Here is a 17,907-nt window from a genome sequence, read left to right as displayed (position 1 = left end):
ATTTGGGCTAGTTGTTGGCCCATCCAAGAATGTCTGCTCCCTCCTTTTGGATGAGCCCAAGACCATTTCAAGGTTCCAACGCGCTAAAGTACTCGGCTTAGAATATATGCTGTCAAATTACTATAACTGTGGACACTAATACAGTGAAAAATATTTTCATAGTATAGCAATTTTATAATTTTATTACCATGTTCATATAATAAAAGATGTGGCTAAGGGCCTATTTGGTTCCATGGGCTAAACTTTAGCCCTCCACTTTTAGCTTTATTTTAGCTCTTGAGAACTAAATAGGAGGGTTAAAAGTGGAGTGCTAAACTTTAGCCCCAGTAGCCCTTTAGCCCCTCCAATGTAGGCTAAATGGGGCTAAAAATGATCCTGAATGACCAAAAGACTCTCTCTACCCTCCCCATCCGAGACTTAGATGGCATTAATGAGAGAACATTACTTAGGGGTAAATGAGTCTTTTGTATGCCTTTAGGCTAAACTTTAGCTCTTGTATCCAAACAGCAAAATATTTGAGGAGCTGATCTTTAGCTTTTAGGTTAAAGTTTAGCCCTTTGAATCCAAACGGGCTCTAAACTACTGCATTTTAAAGCAAACGATTTATGTCATGTCTCATCTAAGCAAATTAAATCCACCTACCATTATCCACTAGAAAAGGAGAAGCACCTGCCATTATCATGCCGCACCTAACGTTTTGGCCGATTGAATTATGTCCGCACGTGCCACGCAGCCTGTCTCACGTATTTGGAAATGGCATTTATAGTTAGAGGAGTCGTTGCCTTGCCACTCAAATCTTTCCTCCTCCCTTTGAAGAGTTCTACTTCTAGCCAATCGTTCTGCCAGTCAGAATTTCTACCACTTGGCATTTAGGCTTTGAGGCTTGCTTTATCTTGCATAAAAATCTGCTACTTGAACTTGGTTAGTGATACATGTAGTTAGCTCCGTTTTTGATGAGGTGGATTACGAATTTACGGCATTACATTCAATGGGACGACGAGTAAAAAAAATTGTGTTATATAAACTTCCCCTGCTAAAACCAATTGCAAAGGGCATTTTTAAACTAAAATAGAAACAAGGTAGCTCACTCAAACACCAATAGCGTCCACTAATTCCATGTTCACGAGGCTGTACCTTAGTTCCAACTTCCAACTCCATGAATTCTTTAGAGCTAGAGATACCCAGCTCTAAGAGCTATTGCCGTCTGCCTGTATGCTAGAAATATTTTTTTCTAAAAAACTATCTATTTTGCAAAGTGTGGTCCCAATTTTAACTAACATATTTTTGTGTCACTTATTTTAGCACGCCACACCGGCACAATATGCATGTATATACTAGCCTTTAATTAGAGTCTATCTCTAGCTCTTCCGTCCATTTTTGACACACGTGTGATATTTTGAACATTATCACACGATCTTCAGAATATAACTCTAATCCGTATTTTTAATTGTAATATATTTAATACACATAAGAAAACTATATTATTATGAAAACTAGTTTTGATATAAATCTATTTGTATCATCTCTTCAAATATCAAAACTCATGATATAAAATAATTAAGATTCATGCTTTAGCGTGGTTAACTTTAGATGACAAACAATTACTTATTTGTGTCTGAAGAAAATAGCCCTTTCCACCCCATGTAACGTGGCCTGAGATTAGTTCATATCAACGCTAACTCCATGTTGAATTATTGTTGCTCTTGCTGCTATCAGTATACACTGATCCACCAGAGAAGTGGTCCCTTTTTGGAAAAAAAATTAGCTTTTTATTCTAAATTTGAATAATACCTTATGTAAAACTAATTTTAAGAAATAGCCCTTTTGCTTGTATCAATGAGTTTAACGTGATTCCTCAACAAGGGGCGGGAGTCACGTCAAGGGGCTCGGTGTGACTCAAATTTGTCGCGCTAAATATCCTGGCATGACTTGTCTCTCTTGGGTCACGCCAAATATCTTGGTGTTATAAGTTTGGAATATAGGTCGAGTTGCTTAATTTTATATTCTCTCTTGTTTGACGGTTGAAATGCATGGCAGAGCTTCTACTCTGGTTTGGAAAAGAAAGCCATAAGTTGCCACTAGATCATTCAGTTCATTGCTGAAATTTGACGAGTTTAGTGATGACCACCCTTAGAAAAACCATTAGGCTAGGAAAGAACTTGAAAATACCATATGCATGGACAACACATTGTTTGTTGTATACATATATACACAAGGAGCAATCACAGCCTAAACTTGATTAGCTGACATATATGTGAATTATTTCATATCAATCATAGAAATCTAGGTACAATTGTCACATTGATTAGTAAGAAGGCTACAGACCAAAAAAAGACAAATTAGGTGACAGCAGGACAAGAAATAAAAAAAAGAGCACTAAACCCTACCGCCATTCACGGGACAGTAGGACGACCTGCTCTTGATGAACTCGAGGCAGTCGGCGATGGCCTCCGCGTAGAAGGAGCTCTCGTCCCACTCCGGGGGCCGACGGCCGTGGCGGCACTGCGCAGGCACCGGCGCTTTCGGCGCCGACGACCACCTGCAGGCCCTGCCTCCGGGCCGGCACCTGAGCTCCTCGACGCTCCGCAGGAGCAGGCCGACGACGCCGGACAGCCGCACGCGTAGCCGGAGCAGCAGGCCCAGCCGGACGCCGCCGCCGCCGCCGCGCACCCGCCGCCCCCAGCGTCCACGCCGCATTCCTCCGGCCGGCTTCCGGCCGTGGCAGCTCGCCTGGCGGATCCTCATGGCCTGCCGTTTCTGCCGAGCTACAGCGCTGGTGAGCAAATGGACGCGCGCGTTCTGCTTGGAGGCGATCGAGCTATGGTTTCCTTTGCTTATATATAGTGGCATGGCGACCTTGAGAGCGAGCTCGCCGGCATGGTTGGCTGCAGAGTTAGGTCGGGCCAGTAGGTGGCCAGGTGCAGTGGTAGGCCATGGTGTGATGCCCGACGTACACAGCGTATGGACCCACACACGTAATCACCGTTTTAGAAACTGTCGTGAGGCGTTTGGAGCTATGTACACTCAATGCAGCAATGTACGGTGGTTCACCTCAATGATAAGAAAATTTAACACTGTCCTATGCTAGGCTCTTTAGCTAGAATAGTTGGTTTTTTTAAACAAAGCAGACAAAAAAATTGCCGATTATATTAAAAAATAGAAGTTCAGACTAGACGGTGCGCCAATAAAAATAACAACCACCATAACCACCAAGCAAACTACTGCAACAAAGATAGAGGTACCGTCGGCGGCGGCGGAGGAGAAAGGGCACGACATGGAGGCATGGAGCCGCAGGTGGAGATACTGCCAGCGGCGGCCATAGACTGTCTCAGGCATGGGCCAGACCCGGCGGCGGCCAGGGGTAGGCTGCTGGGACTGGCTCAGCGGGCGGCTAGCGGTCCATGGCTGCCGGCCCTGGGTCTCCTCACGAACGGGAGAGAGAAAAAGCAACGATCGGGAGAAACGCGAGACGAAACGAAACCAAACGTTGTGGTGCAAAAAATATATAAGGGTAATATGATCAATTCACCTGCTAAATATATGAGGAAAAAAATAGAAAAGAGAGGAAATACACTTAATGGTATGAAAATAAATGTCACATGTTTGGAGTTCTATTTTTGCGAAATCGATGTTAGGAATAAAAACTGCGAAACATGACATTTGGAGTTTCAGATATGCAATTATCTCGTAGAAAACAAGTACAACAAATGTCCTCGACGCGGCACAAATGCCATGCATGCTTACGGATATGGTAGTAGTTCAGAACCAAACCGAGGGGACGCAATGCGAGTCGATCTTGAGGCGTTTGTGCCACCACGTCACAAGACTGAGCAACAAAAGTGGGATCGAGAAGATCTAGGCATCAGCATCCAAACTTTAATTTGATGTCCCCAGGCAATAGAGCGACTGAAAATCGCCGTGCAATTTGCCAAGTTGGCACTTGCCCAATCAGGGCAGGAGATGCGTACCCACGGGGCTTGGTGTTTAGCCATGCTTTCCATCTCCGGCGAAAAACGCACGAACGGCTCTCCGGCCGCCGCGAGTCGCGATAAGGCTCGCAGAGGCGCCGATCGCCCGGTCGGTGTGGCGCACTCGATCGAGCCCTGGCCGCTAGCTAGCTCGACAGGTAGGGCACGGCGGGCGGCGGCGGCTCGCGCGACGGCGACGCGGCATCGCCCGCCGATCCGGCCAACCTCCCCCGGGATCCGTCCGGCGCCTCAGCCCCGGCAGCAGGCAAGACGACACGCCGGACGGACAGGCGCAGGTGACCCCTGCCGAGCGCAATGCATGCGTGCATCCCCTCTTTCCCCCCCAGGAGAAGAAGAAAACGCACGGCCGTGATCGCTCGGCGCGTCGCGGCCGAGCGGCCGGTCCATAGATGAGGCCGTCTCCGGGCGGGCGCCGGTAGCAAGCGCGCTGCGGGGGAAGACGACGACGGCGAGCTCTCGCCGTCACCGTCGTCGGTGCGCGCGCGCTGCGGCCGCCCCCGCCGCTCCAGACGCGCGCGCGAGACGTTTCCACGGCCCCACCGCGAGCTTCCCCCATTGTCCCGGTTCCCAGGTCGCTGATTGATCGGCGGTGGACGAATTCGCACGAGCAAAAAAGAAAAAAATTCTATTAAATTGTAACATGAGCAGCAATGGCCCCGCAGAGATTCGTTTTTCTAGATTGCTAGTGAAAAATTCTGCTCGTGTAGGTCTGGAATATTCGGTGGTAAGTCGTGTCAACCATGTTCTGTACAGGGAGAAAAATGTGCGATCGCTTTGTCATTTTTTTCCAGGCTAGGAGCAGCGCGTAGGCATCATCGCATAGCGTGCGAAGCTGAGTGGAGCCGGGAGCATCCGCCCGTGCTGAATTCAGCTGGGGTCATGGCTGGGTGAGCGTGGCCGGGAGCTGGGAACGCAGCAGCTTGATGGATGGATGCTCTACCGGTCTGCCCGATCCAGAGCATCAGTTTGGCAGCCGGCCGCCTAGCTCTCTCGGGCAGCAGGGATTGTTAGAATTAAATTTATTAATGATAATTTCTCAAAAAAAATTATTAATGATCAATTAGTTTGCATCTTTTTACAGATAAACATCTCTTAGCAGATAGATATAACTTCTCACGAAAGGTTCTGGAACTTTCGCGAAGAGGTCTGAACCCCACAAAAAATATGTTCTTTGAACACACTCTTTCACCATATATAAATATATAATCACACTACTCGTTCAATCAATCAATCTATACTACTTTCTACTTTCTGCTTTAAACACATTATCTGCACGATCGTCCTGCAAGGAGGAGAGGAGCAAGGGCGTCTAGAAAAATGATCGTCTTGTGGACTATGGTGCGGCCCGTGCAGGGTAGGCACGCAGAGGATCGTGTAAACGTAGGCCCATAGCACGGAGGAGAGGAGCGGTACTAGCTAGCGGGTGTACATTCCGCGCCGTGACGAGCGGCAATCAGTGGGCGAACTATGGAGGCCCTAGTAGCCTAGCATCAACGGCTCTCTCTTGTCTCTCTACCGCTGGCAACTGGGTCGGTTAGGCTTTGCTTGACATCCGCCGTGACCGGCCGGCCCGCTAGACGCCGCGCCTCCCACCAGGCGGCGAGGCGAGAGGGCTGCTGCTGGGTTCAGCTCACCTCGTCCACCTCCAGCGAGCCCGCGGCCGGCGCAGAAACCAGTAGTAGTAGGCTGCTAGTGGCACGGCACGGCACGGGCCGAGAGGCACCACCTGCACTTCACGTGCGCCGCGCGCTGATCTAGTGCCAGAGCGAGCTTTGCTGAGATTTAAGCTGGCAAATCAAATCAGGAGCCCAGAGAGGAGGTCCGTTGCTCAGGCCGAGCATTCAGGGAATCTGCGCCCGTGTTCCTCACTGCTACAAACACATCTTTGTTTAACCTCATCAACGCAGCCACGAGGGTTTCAAGGCCATGGTAACAGCCATGGTTAAGGAATGATAACAGCCATGTTTAAGGACATGAATTGATGTTATTGCTGGGGTTATGGATCAAGATTATTGCTGCTATAAGATGAGAAACTGATGTACTAATGCCTAGGAATAACTAGGCTTGTAATCTCCCTATATAAGGGAACCTTGAGATTAATAAGAATTACCAATTCACTATTCTCCTTGTCTCTACAATTCTATTTCACAACACTCACCAAGTTACCACCATGGGCTGCGACGAGCGAGTAACAAGAGATGGTTACCTGGTTAAACAACCTGGAGTGGAAGGTAAAAGATGCCGTCACAGCAACGGTAAAAAATAGAAGAAGAAAGGTTTTGCCTTTCGTCGCTAGCGCAAGTGCCCATCCATGAACCAAGTGCGTGGCTACTCTAATCCCACCACATAGTGGTCGATACACTATTCCTAGACGGATCAAGACGTACCTTTCCAAAAAAAAAAAAACACGGATCAAGACGTCGTCTTGAGAGGGCGACGGCATGGGTAACGGCTGATCGGGGCATCCATGCTTTACCGGAAAGGCGAAAAGTAACAGTGGCCGTTGGGGTTGGATTTGATGCTGCAGCTGCACTGCCACTGTGTTCTTCAGGATACTAAAGCAGCCATCACCCTCGGCATGTAGATTGTATTAGTGTGTAATGACTTCACAAGATGTATACACAGGTTAACTTAAAATAAAGCATGTGCCATAAGTTACACTAATTTCTCTTGCAAAGGAGAAGGCGGGAAACGAAAAAAACAGATCCAAGTCTGACAGAAAGATACTCCTCGTATCCCTTTATTTTTCTGTATAAGCACAGCCAAGGTTCAGATATATATACTATTACACACCACATCTACAGGATTACAGGTACATCTCTACGAGAGCAGCCATTCTACATGTTCTTGTATCCCCAAGATCGGATACCCTATTTGTCAGCCTCTGCGGTTCCCATACCGCATCATGACGCTTTCGACATTCATTTATGTAATCTTTCATTCAAAAAGAAAGACATTCATTTATGTAATCTTGTTGCCATCTTGAGGATTGCGAGTGGCAGGGACGACGAAAAAGGTGCAGCTAACGGCCACCCATTGCTCCGGGATTCCTGTACAGAGCTTTTATGTTCCCAGGCAGGCATCGAGTAGCTCGGCAGCAGTTTCAGGAAGCTGCTGCGTCCATAGTCATACAGAACTGGTCCAGTACACTTGCTATCCAAACCGCAGATCTTCACTTCCCCTGCGTGTTTGCACATCGGTGTGGGTCTGCGTGTCTGCGATGGCTTCTTCCCCGGGCAGAGCCGTGTTCTTCCTCGTGCTCGCTCTGGTGCTACTGGGAGACCTCCGCTGCTGCTCTTGCTCTCAGGTGCGCACCACTGCTCTGTTGGATTGTCTCAATGATAGCCAACTCTTCTGTGCTTGTCTTCACGAGCTGCCTCTTCTTTTGAGGTGTTCCAACGGTGTAACCCTTTCCAAATGGATGTCAACTTCAGGTGTATGTGGTTTACATGGGCAAGAGGTTGCAGGGCGACAGTGATCGTCAACAGGACATCGTGAGGCTTCACCACCAGATGCTGACTGCTGTTCACGATGGAAGGTCCGTGAATATCCGTTCCTTAGCTGTCGATATCTCTACAGCTCCCAGTGCTGTTATATAAAGTAGCTTGAGTTGAGTGGATGCTTCGCCTCCACAGCTTGGAGAAGGCGCAGGCATCACATGTCTACACTTACAGCAGCGGTTTCCAAGGATTTGCGGCCAAACTGAACAAAGAGCAAGCCATGAGATTAGCCGGTAATTTCACCCCACGTGGCTTTTAGAATATGTATGTAGAACTCTACCAACTGAGTCCAGTGGTGATGGCTGTGATGCCGAAATGGTAAATCTGATTGATATTATTTCTTCAGAGATGCCTGGTGTAGTCTCGGTGTTCACAAACACAAAGAGGAGACTGCACACCACCCATTCGTGGGATTTCATGGGCTTGTCCACCAATGCAGAGTGTGAGGTCCCTGGATTGTCCACCAAGAACCAGGAGAATGTCATTGTTGGTTTCATTGACACAGGTGAGTAGAACTGCAATTGCATAATCGGTTCAAATTGCATCGGCTTCTTTTGGTCAGTGTGAATATTTGTTGTGTTCTTTCCATATTGTAAGCATCATGTGGCACCAAAAACCTTCTCTTCCATCAATAAATCCTGTTGTATGCTAGCCTACAAACTGACAAGACATATCAGCGTTGTAACTTGCAAGAATTAGATCGAGATGTTTGAAGGGTATTGCAATAGAATTTGTTTCTATCCTTCCACCTGATTGTTTGGCCATAGTGGTGGAACCGAAAAATGACGCCGTCAGATTGGCAGAAACCTGTCCATCAAAATCATGAGTTTTAGTTAGCCGTTCACCTAAGTGTACGTACCTTTCCAGGAATTTGGCCAGAATCCCCTAGTTTCAGTGATCATGGGATGCCTCCAGTTCCTAAAAGATGGAGAGGGCAATGCCAAAGAGGAGAGGCAAATTCACCATCATATTTCACATGTAACAGGTGCATGCTTCAAAATTACCCCATATTATCCAGTTATTGATCTTCTAAAGTCACCCATCTACCCTAATATGATAGGAAGATCATAGGAGGTAGGTATTACCTCAATGGATACCAAGCAGAAGAGGGCGGTTCAAGTAAAAATGCCATCAAGTTTATATCTCCAAGAGATAGCTCAGGGCATGGCAGCCATACTGCCTCAATAGCAGCTGGAAGATTTGTAAGAAACATGAATTATGGAGGTTTGGGCGCTGGAGGAGGTCGGGGAGGAGCCCCCATGGCAAGGATTGCTGCCTATAAGACCTGCTGGGACTCTGGCTGCTACGACGTCGACATTCTTGCAGCATTTGATGATGCCATCAGAGACGGTGTTGACATTATATCTGTGTCTCTAGGCCCAGACTATCCTCAGGGTGACTATTTCAGCGACGCCATATCCATCGGCTCATTCCATGCAACAAGCAATGGGATACTAGTTGTTTCTTCTGCAGGGAATGCTGGGAGACAGAGCTCAGCAACTAACCTTGCACCATGGATGCTCACAGTAGCAGCAGGAACAACCGATAGATCCTTTGTCTCATATATCAGACTGGCAAATGGCACCTACATAACGGTAATTTTCATTCTTATATGACACAAGCAGTCTTTATTTCTTATGCAATCATAAGAATACTTTTTGAACATTGTGCCTCTTGGTGCACAGGGTGAGAGCTTGAGTACATACCACATGAAAAATTCATTTAGAACTATTCCAGCTTCAGAAGCCAATGCGGGCTATTTCACCCCCTATCAATCCAGGTAAAACAAAGAACAATCTTTGAATGAAAATCTTGAATTAGATTATCAACAAACTGAATTTCTTGTGGACTTTGCTGTTAGCTTTTGTCTGGACAGCTCTTTAAATAGGACCAAGGCTAGAGGAAAGATTCTTATTTGCCGCCGTACTAGAGGCTCATCGGAATCACGTGTATCAACAAGTATGGTTGTCAAGGAAGCTGGTGCAGCTGGGATGATTCTTATTGATGAGATGGGGGATCATGTTGCTAATCACTTCGCTGTTCCTGGAACTGTTGTTGGGAAAAAAATGGGTGACAAAATTATTTCTTATATCAAGAGTACAAGGTTGATACAACCTACTATAGAAAGTGCATTTTATTAGTATGCCAGTCTTTTTTCTAAAATTAATTTTACAGGCATGCCAGTACAATGATCTTGCCAGCAAAGACGATCTTAGGGTTGCAAGATGGCCCACGGGTAGCGGCATTCTCTTCAAGAGGTCCAAGTTCACTGACACCTGAGATTCTGAAGGTAACCAGTACTGAACTGCTGGATACAGGAACATGGATGATAAATTGATTGACATGTCCATTACTTTCTTCTCAATGTGTGCATTTTGTAGCCCGATGTCGCTGCTCCTGGCCTGAACATCTTGGCGGCATGGTCTCCTGCTAAGAATAACATGCACTTCAATATTCTATCTGGAACTTCCATGGCATGTCCCCATGTTACTGGAATAGCAGCACTTGTCAAAAGTGTATATCCCTCATGGTCTCCTTCAGCCATCAAATCAGCAATCATGACAACAGGTATCACCGGATGACCAGATTCAGAAGATAAACTAGTATTACGATCAATCTCATGAATCTTATTTGCAGCAACTGTACTGGATAAGAAAAGAAGAACCATTGCCACAGACCCTGATGGGAAGGCTGCAACCCCGTTCGACTTTGGCTCGGGTTTCATAGATCCCATCAAAGCTCTGAACCCAGGGATCATCTTTGATGCACAGCCTGAAGATTACAGGTCATTTTTATGCGCCACAAGCCATGATGACCGCTCCTTGCATCTAATAACCGGAGACAACTGTACCTGCACCCGCAGATCCTCCTCTTCTGCTACTGTTCTGAACTACCCATCAATTACCATACCATACCTGAAGAAGAGCTATTCAGTCACTCGAACTATGACAAATGTGGGCAATCCAAGGAGCAGTTACCGTGCTGTGGTGTATGCTCCTAGAGGTATAAACGTAACAGTGACACCACAAGTTCTAAACTTCAAGAACTACGGTGTAAAGAAGGCTTTCACAGTTAACTTCCATGTGGATGTGCCTCCTCGAGGTTATGTTTTCGGCTCTTTATCATGGCATGGAAATGGAAGAGACGCTCACCTGACGATGCCGTTGGTAGTGAAAGCTTAAGCATCTAACAAGGCCTGATTTGAGTTGATCAACTGGACAGATACTTGAAAGAGGTTGCTAGATTAGGCTACAGCGGTAAAGAGGTAGAACTTCTGTTAAAAAAAGAGAGGTAGAACTGATTAGATGAAAAGCTAACCCCTATCAATATGTATTAATGGCATTTGATTTGTAAATGTCTTGGCTAGAATGCAACCACCCCCAGAAACAAGAAATATTTTTCCTAATGACTGTTGTAAGATTTGTGGATCCCTAGCATTTAGGATTTATATCGTGCCTGAATGCAAATCTTAAGAATGCAGGACTAGCTGAATTTAATGATCAGGGAACTAACATCCCAGGCTTCATCCACCAGGATCCTGCTCCTTACGAATAATCACGAATCCGATAGATTACTCCTGAACTCCAGTGGGTGTCCACTGGCGAGCGCTTGCAGCATCCAGGATTGCTCCTACCTCCTAGCACCGAAACTTGGTCGCCCCGATGGAGTCAGTCTCGTAAGCCGATTCGCTCGTGTGGCAGTTGAATGGTTGTGAAATTTTCGAGAGGAATGAGGAGATCGCTGGAGGTCGGGACTCACCTGTCCCCTCGCTCCGTGGCAATGCGGCCGCCGCCGTCCGCCTCGTCGCCGCTCGCCCCTTCACCGACGTGCCGCCCGAACAGCCGACGCACGAAGCTGAAGGTGTAATGGGCCGAAACGGCCGGTACAGGAGGCGAAGGCCCAAAACCGGCCCATCTACTCTTTCTTCAACCTCTATCCTCCGGTTCTCTCCGAGCGTCCGACCTTCCATCGTCGCCGTCTCGCCGATATGCCATAGCAGAGGTAGAGCTGTATGCGCGTGGTCCATGGCTAAGCTCGGGAGACCTCCACGGCTGCCGCATTGGTGTATAGCATATGGGTATGGGACTGGAAAGGGGGTGCGTGCTTTCAGTCACCAGGAGGGCGGAAGGCACCGAGAGTCCTAAAGCGAGGAGGAGGACGCGGAAGAAGAAGAAGAGTAGCCGCGCGATGGGGGCGGAGGCGGACGCGGGGGAGACGGGTGGCGGAGGTGCCGATGGACCCGGCGAGGCGATCCATGGGCACTGGGAAGAGCCGGAGAGATTCTCGCGGGGGGTGCGGATTTGCCATTTGCGGGTGCCCGGCGCTGCAGAGGAAGGAGAGGTGAGGTTTGACGCGTGGTGCGCCTGCGGCGGCGCGGGTTTCACGGGGGAGGGGTGCTAATTTGGGGTTGGCGCGGAGACGGGGGGCGAGCTCGGTTGGTTGGGCAGTGCTGGCGTAGAGGCGGAGGCGGGAGCGGGAGCGCGTCGGACTGATGGACGCTGGAGGGCTCGGCTTCCTCGTCGCGGGCTCCCGGCGCGAGTTCGTCGTCCTCAACGTCGACGATTTCTCCAAGGTAATCCGCCGGCCGTTGAGCCTATGAACTTTTTCCCCACTTTTGTCTTGTCTCCAGAGTATGCGGGTTGAAGTCGAATTTCAACCATTTTTACATGTAAAATACAAATTTGGCAGCATTTGCATTGCGGGATATTTTTTTAACCAACGCGCCTGTTGAGCTGTTTATCTTTTTCCATGCTCTGTATCGACTTTTAAGACATTTTCTTCTTGTCTCCATGTTAATTTGGCATTCTATCTTCTGTTATAGTAAATTTCGCTTAAGTTTTGTTTTGGATGTTTTACCTGTTTGTGCTATTGTGGAGGAAATGCCAGGGGTAAAAGAAATGGTGCAGCAGCATTGTGTTGCTTGAATGTATTAGTGTGTAGGTTACTAGGCTCTTGCATAGTTGCATATGGCCACCAAATCATATTTTGTATCGAGCTTTCCTTAAGTTACTCACTTTGACTTCTCTTTTTGTTGGTGTCGCCACGTTGCAGCAAGGATCTTCACAAGGCTGTCCAGATTATATTTGTCAGATATGCGGAGATGATATTGACATACTACAAGAAGAAAACGAGTATTTCGTCGCATGCAATGAGTGTGCTTTCCCTGTTTGCCGTACTTGTTACGAGTATGAGCGTCAGGAGGGCACACAAGTATGCCCTCGGTGCAAGACCCGGTACAAACGCCACAAAGGTATGCCTTTTTCTCCTTGACCTTTTCTGAGTTTGTTATACCTCAAATTGAGAAATTAAAGAGTGTTGCATCTGTTAGGTAGTCCTCGAGTCCATGGAGATGAGGAAGAAGAAGGTTCAGATGACATAGAGAGCGAGTTTGCTTCCAGTATAGCTGGACGATCAAGTACAGTGCATCCATACCGTGTCTCAGTTGCAGAAAGCTCCATCAACTCATGGGACATTGATAGTGTCAGTATTACAAATAGTGGAACAAGTGTCCATTTTTATGAAGAGGTAATGAACCTTGAAATCCCGAACTGCGTACCACTAATTCTAGTTACACACGTACTAAAGTCATGAGCTTGCTTCTGCAGCATGTAGGAACTCCAACAAATCATCATGCTCTTGTTGCGCACCCTAACACTGGAGAGATTATGCGACATAATCCCTGTATGCTTCCCTTTCAACTAGTCTTGTTTTTATTTTTAGGGTGCTACTGCTATATCTTAACACTGTGTCACTGGTTTAGTGCAAACAAGACCGATAAATCCCAAAAGAGACCTCACACTGTATGGCTATGGATCTGTTGCCTGGAAGAACAGAGTTGAATGGAAAAGAAAGCAACAACACAAAATGCAAAAAGTTTCATCTGATGGTGAAGGATCTGACCAAAATGATTTTGATGGCCATCATCCCAGGTGAACATATTTTACTGTATCAGTAATATCAGCAACTGCAAAAGAGTGCCTTTTGTAATTGATTGTGCAAAAAAAATATTGTGCTAGTCTTACCTGAAGTAAGCATAGCTATATTATATGTGGGTAGTCATCATGCTTGCACCTAGATAAAAAAAATAAGCCATAAATTATTTCAGTGCCTTTTGCCAGACGTTCTTGAATCAATAACAATATTGACTTTTGAAACATTTTCTTCTATCTTGCTAGTTCTACCCCTATTATTTTGGATTTTTTTTTCTGTAACTTTGGATTTGTAAAGCAAGTACTTGTTTTCTCTCTAACGAGTGTCTAATACATTCTAGGTCTGCTGAAAGCAAGCAACTATCAAGGAAGTTACCTATTCCATCTAGCAAAATAAACCCTTACAGGATTGTAATAATTTTACGGCTGGCCATTCTTGCCTTATTTTTCCACTATCGGATTCGGAATCCTGTTCATGATGCTTACTGGTTATGGTTGACTTCAGTAATATGTGAAATTTGGTTCGCTTTTTCATGGATTTTGGACCAATTTCCCAAGTGGTACCCAATAAAGAGAGAAACATACTTGGATCGATTATCATTAAGGTAAATTATCTGCCTAAACTTCATAGTCATAGAAGGAATTACATTTTATCTTATTTCTAAAGTTTGCCCCTTGGCACCCTCAGGTATGAGAAGGAAGGAAAACCATCAGAGCTGGCTCCAATTGATATATTTGTCAGTACAGTTGATCCGGTGAAGGAACCTCCTTTAATTACTGCAAACACAGTTTTGTCCATATTGGCTGTGGATTATCCTGTTGATAAAGTTTGTTGCTATGTGTCGGATGATGGTGCCGCCATGCTTACTTTTGAAGCACTTACAGAAACATGTCTATTTGCACGAAAGTGGGTCCCTTTCTGTAAGAAGCATAAAATTGAGCCTCGGGCTCCTGAATGGTATTTTGCTCAGAAAATTGACTATCTGAGAGAAAAGGTGCATCCAGAATTCGTTCGAGAACGTCGGGCAATGAAGGTTAGTTCATATGACAGATTAGGAAGGAAGACTATTTGGACTTTGTTTAATAGGCCTTTTGTTTGTCCATGACTCACTAGGCCCTTTCTAAAATGTGACTCTACTTAACATCGTGCACAACATTGGTACAACCATATGTATGCTAATAAACAGGAAAATTGAAATTTGCATGTGTGTGAATATCAAATGATACAATTTTACTGTAATGTTGTCTATTCTGCTACTGACAATGACAATTATGATTGTGAGAGCCAGTCACAGCGCTTTGCCTATGTGCCCTTTTACAGTGTTGTTTTTGCGTTCTGATCATAGTTTTGTATAGAGTATGCTTGTTGATGTGTGTTTGCAACTAATTTTAAACTATCTTGACCTGCATTTTGGTTTTCATACAGAGAGAATATGAAGAATTTAAGGTTCGTATAAACGCAGCGGTTGCTAATTCACATAAAGTTCCTGAGGGAGGATGGGTTCTGCCAGAAGGAGCTCCATGGCATGGAAATAATGTTCGAGACCATGCCGGAATGGTCCAGGTTGGGTGCTTTACTTGCCTCTAACAGACACCCTTTTAGAACTGCATTTATCCTCCATTTTATTGCTTAATGCACTTTGTTATGTTTCTTAATTTTGTTAAACTTTTTCAAGCCCCCTACCAAAAAATAATGTTACCAAATGTGATCCATGTTAGTTTCCTTTTTATAATATTAGATTGATCTTCTTACATTTGTGGTGATGCTGTCACCAGGTCATCACCGGCCATGATTGTGTTATGGATGATGCTGGAAATAAGTTGCCTTGGTTGGTCTATGTTTCACGAGAGAAAAGGCCTGGATATGATCACCATAAAAAGGCCGGTGCCTTGAATGCATTGGTAATCTATAGTGTTATAGTGGCTTTCCTTTGAGAGAGACCATTCATATGAAGTTGATCTATCAGTTGCTTCCTTCAACTAACAATCTGATCTTTATTTTAGCTGCGAACATCAGCAATTCTCTCAAATGCACCTTTTGTCCTGAATGTGGATTGTGACCATTATATCAACAATAGCAAAGCACTAAGGGAGGCAATGTGTTTTCTGATGGACCCAGTTTTGGGAGAGAAAATTTGTTATGTTCAATTTCCACAGAGATTTGATGGCATTGATCAACATGACAGATATTCAAACCACAATGTTGTGTTTTTTGATGTATGTATGGCATGAATTCATCATAACTTTATCAGGAAGATAGATAAGCTGATATTCTGAGCATGTTTCCCTCTACTTTTCTGTACAGATTAACATGAAAGGTCTTGATGGGATCCAAGGACCAATATATGTCGGGACAGGTTGTGTTTTCAGAAGACATGCTTTGTATGGATATGATGCCCCAACTGCAACAAAGCCTCCTAGCAAGACATGCAACTGCTGGCCTATGTCATGCTGCTTGTGCTGCGGATCAGAAAGAAAATGTTTGAAAGCTAAGAAAAAGCAAGAAAACCAAAAGAAAGTGAAATGCGGGGATGCATCTAAGAAAGTACATGCTTTGGAAGTAACTGGTGAGTTGTTTCTGTTGCTCTTTTCTTTTTTGCCTTCTTCTTTTATTATTATGTTCTCTAAAGTATTTATGGAGACTAATTCCCATACCTCATAAGAAATAGGCAAAGAATATGCAACTCTGGTGCCCCAAGAAAAGTTTGAGAAGAGATTTGGGCTGTCACAAGCATTTCTGGCTTCAACGTTGCAAGAGAGTGGTGAAGCTTGTCGCTTTGACATGCTCAAAAGTCTTGATGATTGCATCCATGTACTAAGTTGCGGGTACGAGAATAAGACACAATGGGGGAAAGAGGTAACTTTGCCCCGTCCAGTCATTTGTTTTCCCTTTTCCATGTAATTTTTTATCAGACTATTGCAGTTGTCTTTGTGTCCTATAAATAAAATAAAATTTGCAACCTAACATCCAAAGAATTCCTTAGCTAACTCAAAACATATATGTCTAGGTTGGTTGGATTTACGGATCTGTTACTGAGGATATCCTCACAGGCTTCAAGATGCATTGCCACGGTTGGCGGTCTGTTTACTGCATGCCGAGGAGACCAGCATTCAAGGGATCAGCTCCTATCAATCTTACTGACCGTCTCCATCAAGTTCTAAGATGGGCACTTGGCTCTGTGGAGATCTTTCTTAGCAAGCACTGCCCTATATGGTATGGGTATCAAAGTGGTCTGAAACCATTGGAGAGATTGTCATATATCAACTCTGTCATCTATCCATGGACATCAATTCCACTGATAATATACTGTGCTTTGCCAGCATTTTGCCTCTTATCAGGGAAGTTTATGGTGCCTGAGGTACTGAACAGAACAGCGCTACCCACTCTTTTCTACTCTTAAATTAAACCTTGTTCGTAGGTTCTTGTTTCTACTAGATTTTAGATGATTGATATCTATTTCTCCTTTCCTTTTACAGATGAATATCTATTCGAGCATATTGTTCATAGCCCTATTTGTCTCCATAGCAGCTACCAGCATCCTTGAGATGCAGTGGGGTGGAGTAGGCATCAATGATTGGTGGAGAAATGAGCAGTTTTGGGTCATTGGTGGTGTCTCCTCGCATCTCTTTGCGCTGTGCCAAGGGCTTCTTAAGGTTCTTGGCGGTGTGGACACTAAGTTCAGGGTGACTCTCAAGGGAGGCGACACGAATGAGTTCTCTGAGCTGTATGAGTTCAAGTGGACCTGGCTATTGGTTCCTCCAATGACGTTGCTCTTGCTCAACGTCGTCGGAGTCTTAGCCGGTGTATCCAAGGCAATCACTGATGGATATGAATCCTGGGGCCCGCTGCTCGGCAAGCTGTTCTTCTCCTTCTGGGTTATCCTCCATCTCCATCCTTTCCTCAAGGGCGTGATGGGCAAGCAGGACAGGGTGCCGACCATCATTGTTGTATTCTCAGTGCTATTAGCAGCCATATTCTCTCTTTTGTGGGTCCGTGTAAATCCGTTCACCATCAAGTTTGATGGGCCGGTTCTAGAGGTCTGTGGCTTGGAATGTGAATGAGAAGTAGTAGATGATGCAGTTTAGGAAGTACAGATTTTCTTTTTTTTCTTTCACAGTGTTAGCGTATTGGTATTCTTTTATTAGGTATTCCTTCTTTTCATTCTTTGGTGATCACTGATTAGTATAGTAAAGCAATGTTTAGGGAGATATGTGGTAGTAAAAAAGGAAAAGGAAAAGGAAAAGGGAGAAGATAGTGCTGATACTGTAGACACTGACATAGGCTGAATAGACTTATAGACTGACATTTTGGTACATTTTCCAGTGTGCATCTGCTAAGAGAACTATGCTTTTCAGCTGCACGTTTCAAACTTTCAATGTGTCCATGCTTCTTGTAGCACTGTTTTCGCCCGGCCACTGCACGTCCCTCCCAAGCTGTGTGAGAACGGAGAACGCGTTCGCTGTGCAGCTAAAGTGAGCTGATCCGGA

General features: G+C 45.5%; 3 protein-coding genes across 4 annotated transcripts; 2 read left to right on the top strand and 1 right to left on the bottom strand.

The window, feature by feature from the left end:
• Positions 1 to 2,323: 2,323 nt before the first annotated feature.
• LOC112889165 lies at positions 2,324 to 2,850 on the bottom strand. Its single transcript, XM_025955655.1, has one exon. It carries the CDS (start codon positions 2,848 to 2,850, stop codon positions 2,377 to 2,379), a length of 474 nt encoding a protein of 157 aa, XP_025811440.1. The 3' UTR covers positions 2,324 to 2,376.
• Positions 2,851 to 7,017: 4,167 nt separating this feature from the next.
• LOC112889394 (subtilisin-like protease SBT4.10) lies at positions 7,018 to 10,895 on the top strand. Its single transcript, XM_025955997.1, has 11 exons — positions 7,018 to 7,296; positions 7,424 to 7,527; positions 7,625 to 7,722; positions 7,836 to 7,994; positions 8,357 to 8,474; positions 8,550 to 9,084; positions 9,175 to 9,269; positions 9,351 to 9,593; positions 9,665 to 9,779; positions 9,871 to 10,057; positions 10,127 to 10,895. Exons 1-11 carry the CDS (start codon positions 7,210 to 7,212, stop codon positions 10,669 to 10,671), a joined length of 2,286 nt encoding a protein of 761 aa, XP_025811782.1. The 5' UTR covers positions 7,018 to 7,209; the 3' UTR covers positions 10,672 to 10,895.
• A 566-nt stretch (positions 10,896 to 11,461) lies between these two features.
• On the top strand, positions 11,462 to 17,739 carry LOC112889393 (cellulose synthase A catalytic subunit 5 [UDP-forming]-like). 2 transcript variants are annotated; one of them, XM_025955996.1, is made up of 14 exons: positions 11,462 to 12,062; positions 12,542 to 12,740; positions 12,819 to 13,015; positions 13,096 to 13,171; positions 13,251 to 13,419; positions 13,761 to 14,024; positions 14,108 to 14,453; positions 14,846 to 14,983; positions 15,196 to 15,321; positions 15,424 to 15,636; positions 15,725 to 15,986; positions 16,089 to 16,276; positions 16,428 to 16,778; positions 16,897 to 17,739. In XM_025955996.1, the coding sequence occupies exons 1-14, from the start codon at positions 11,982 to 11,984 to the stop codon at positions 17,479 to 17,481; spliced, it is 3,195 nt and encodes a 1,064-aa protein (XP_025811781.1). In that variant the 5' UTR covers positions 11,462 to 11,981; the 3' UTR covers positions 17,482 to 17,739. The 2 variants fall into 2 exon arrangements, with proteins under 2 accessions (XP_025811781.1, XP_025811780.1); XM_025955995.1 differs by having other exon boundaries at positions 16,083 to 16,276.
• The last annotated feature ends 168 nt before the right edge of the window (positions 17,740 to 17,907 follow it).

This window comes from Panicum hallii, chromosome 4 (genome assembly GCF_002211085.1).
Source record: "Panicum hallii strain FIL2 chromosome 4, PHallii_v3.1, whole genome shotgun sequence".
NCBI classification, from domain to species: Eukaryota; Viridiplantae; Streptophyta; class Magnoliopsida; order Poales; family Poaceae; genus Panicum; species Panicum hallii.
This window is presented reverse-complemented; position numbering and strand designations above follow the sequence as displayed.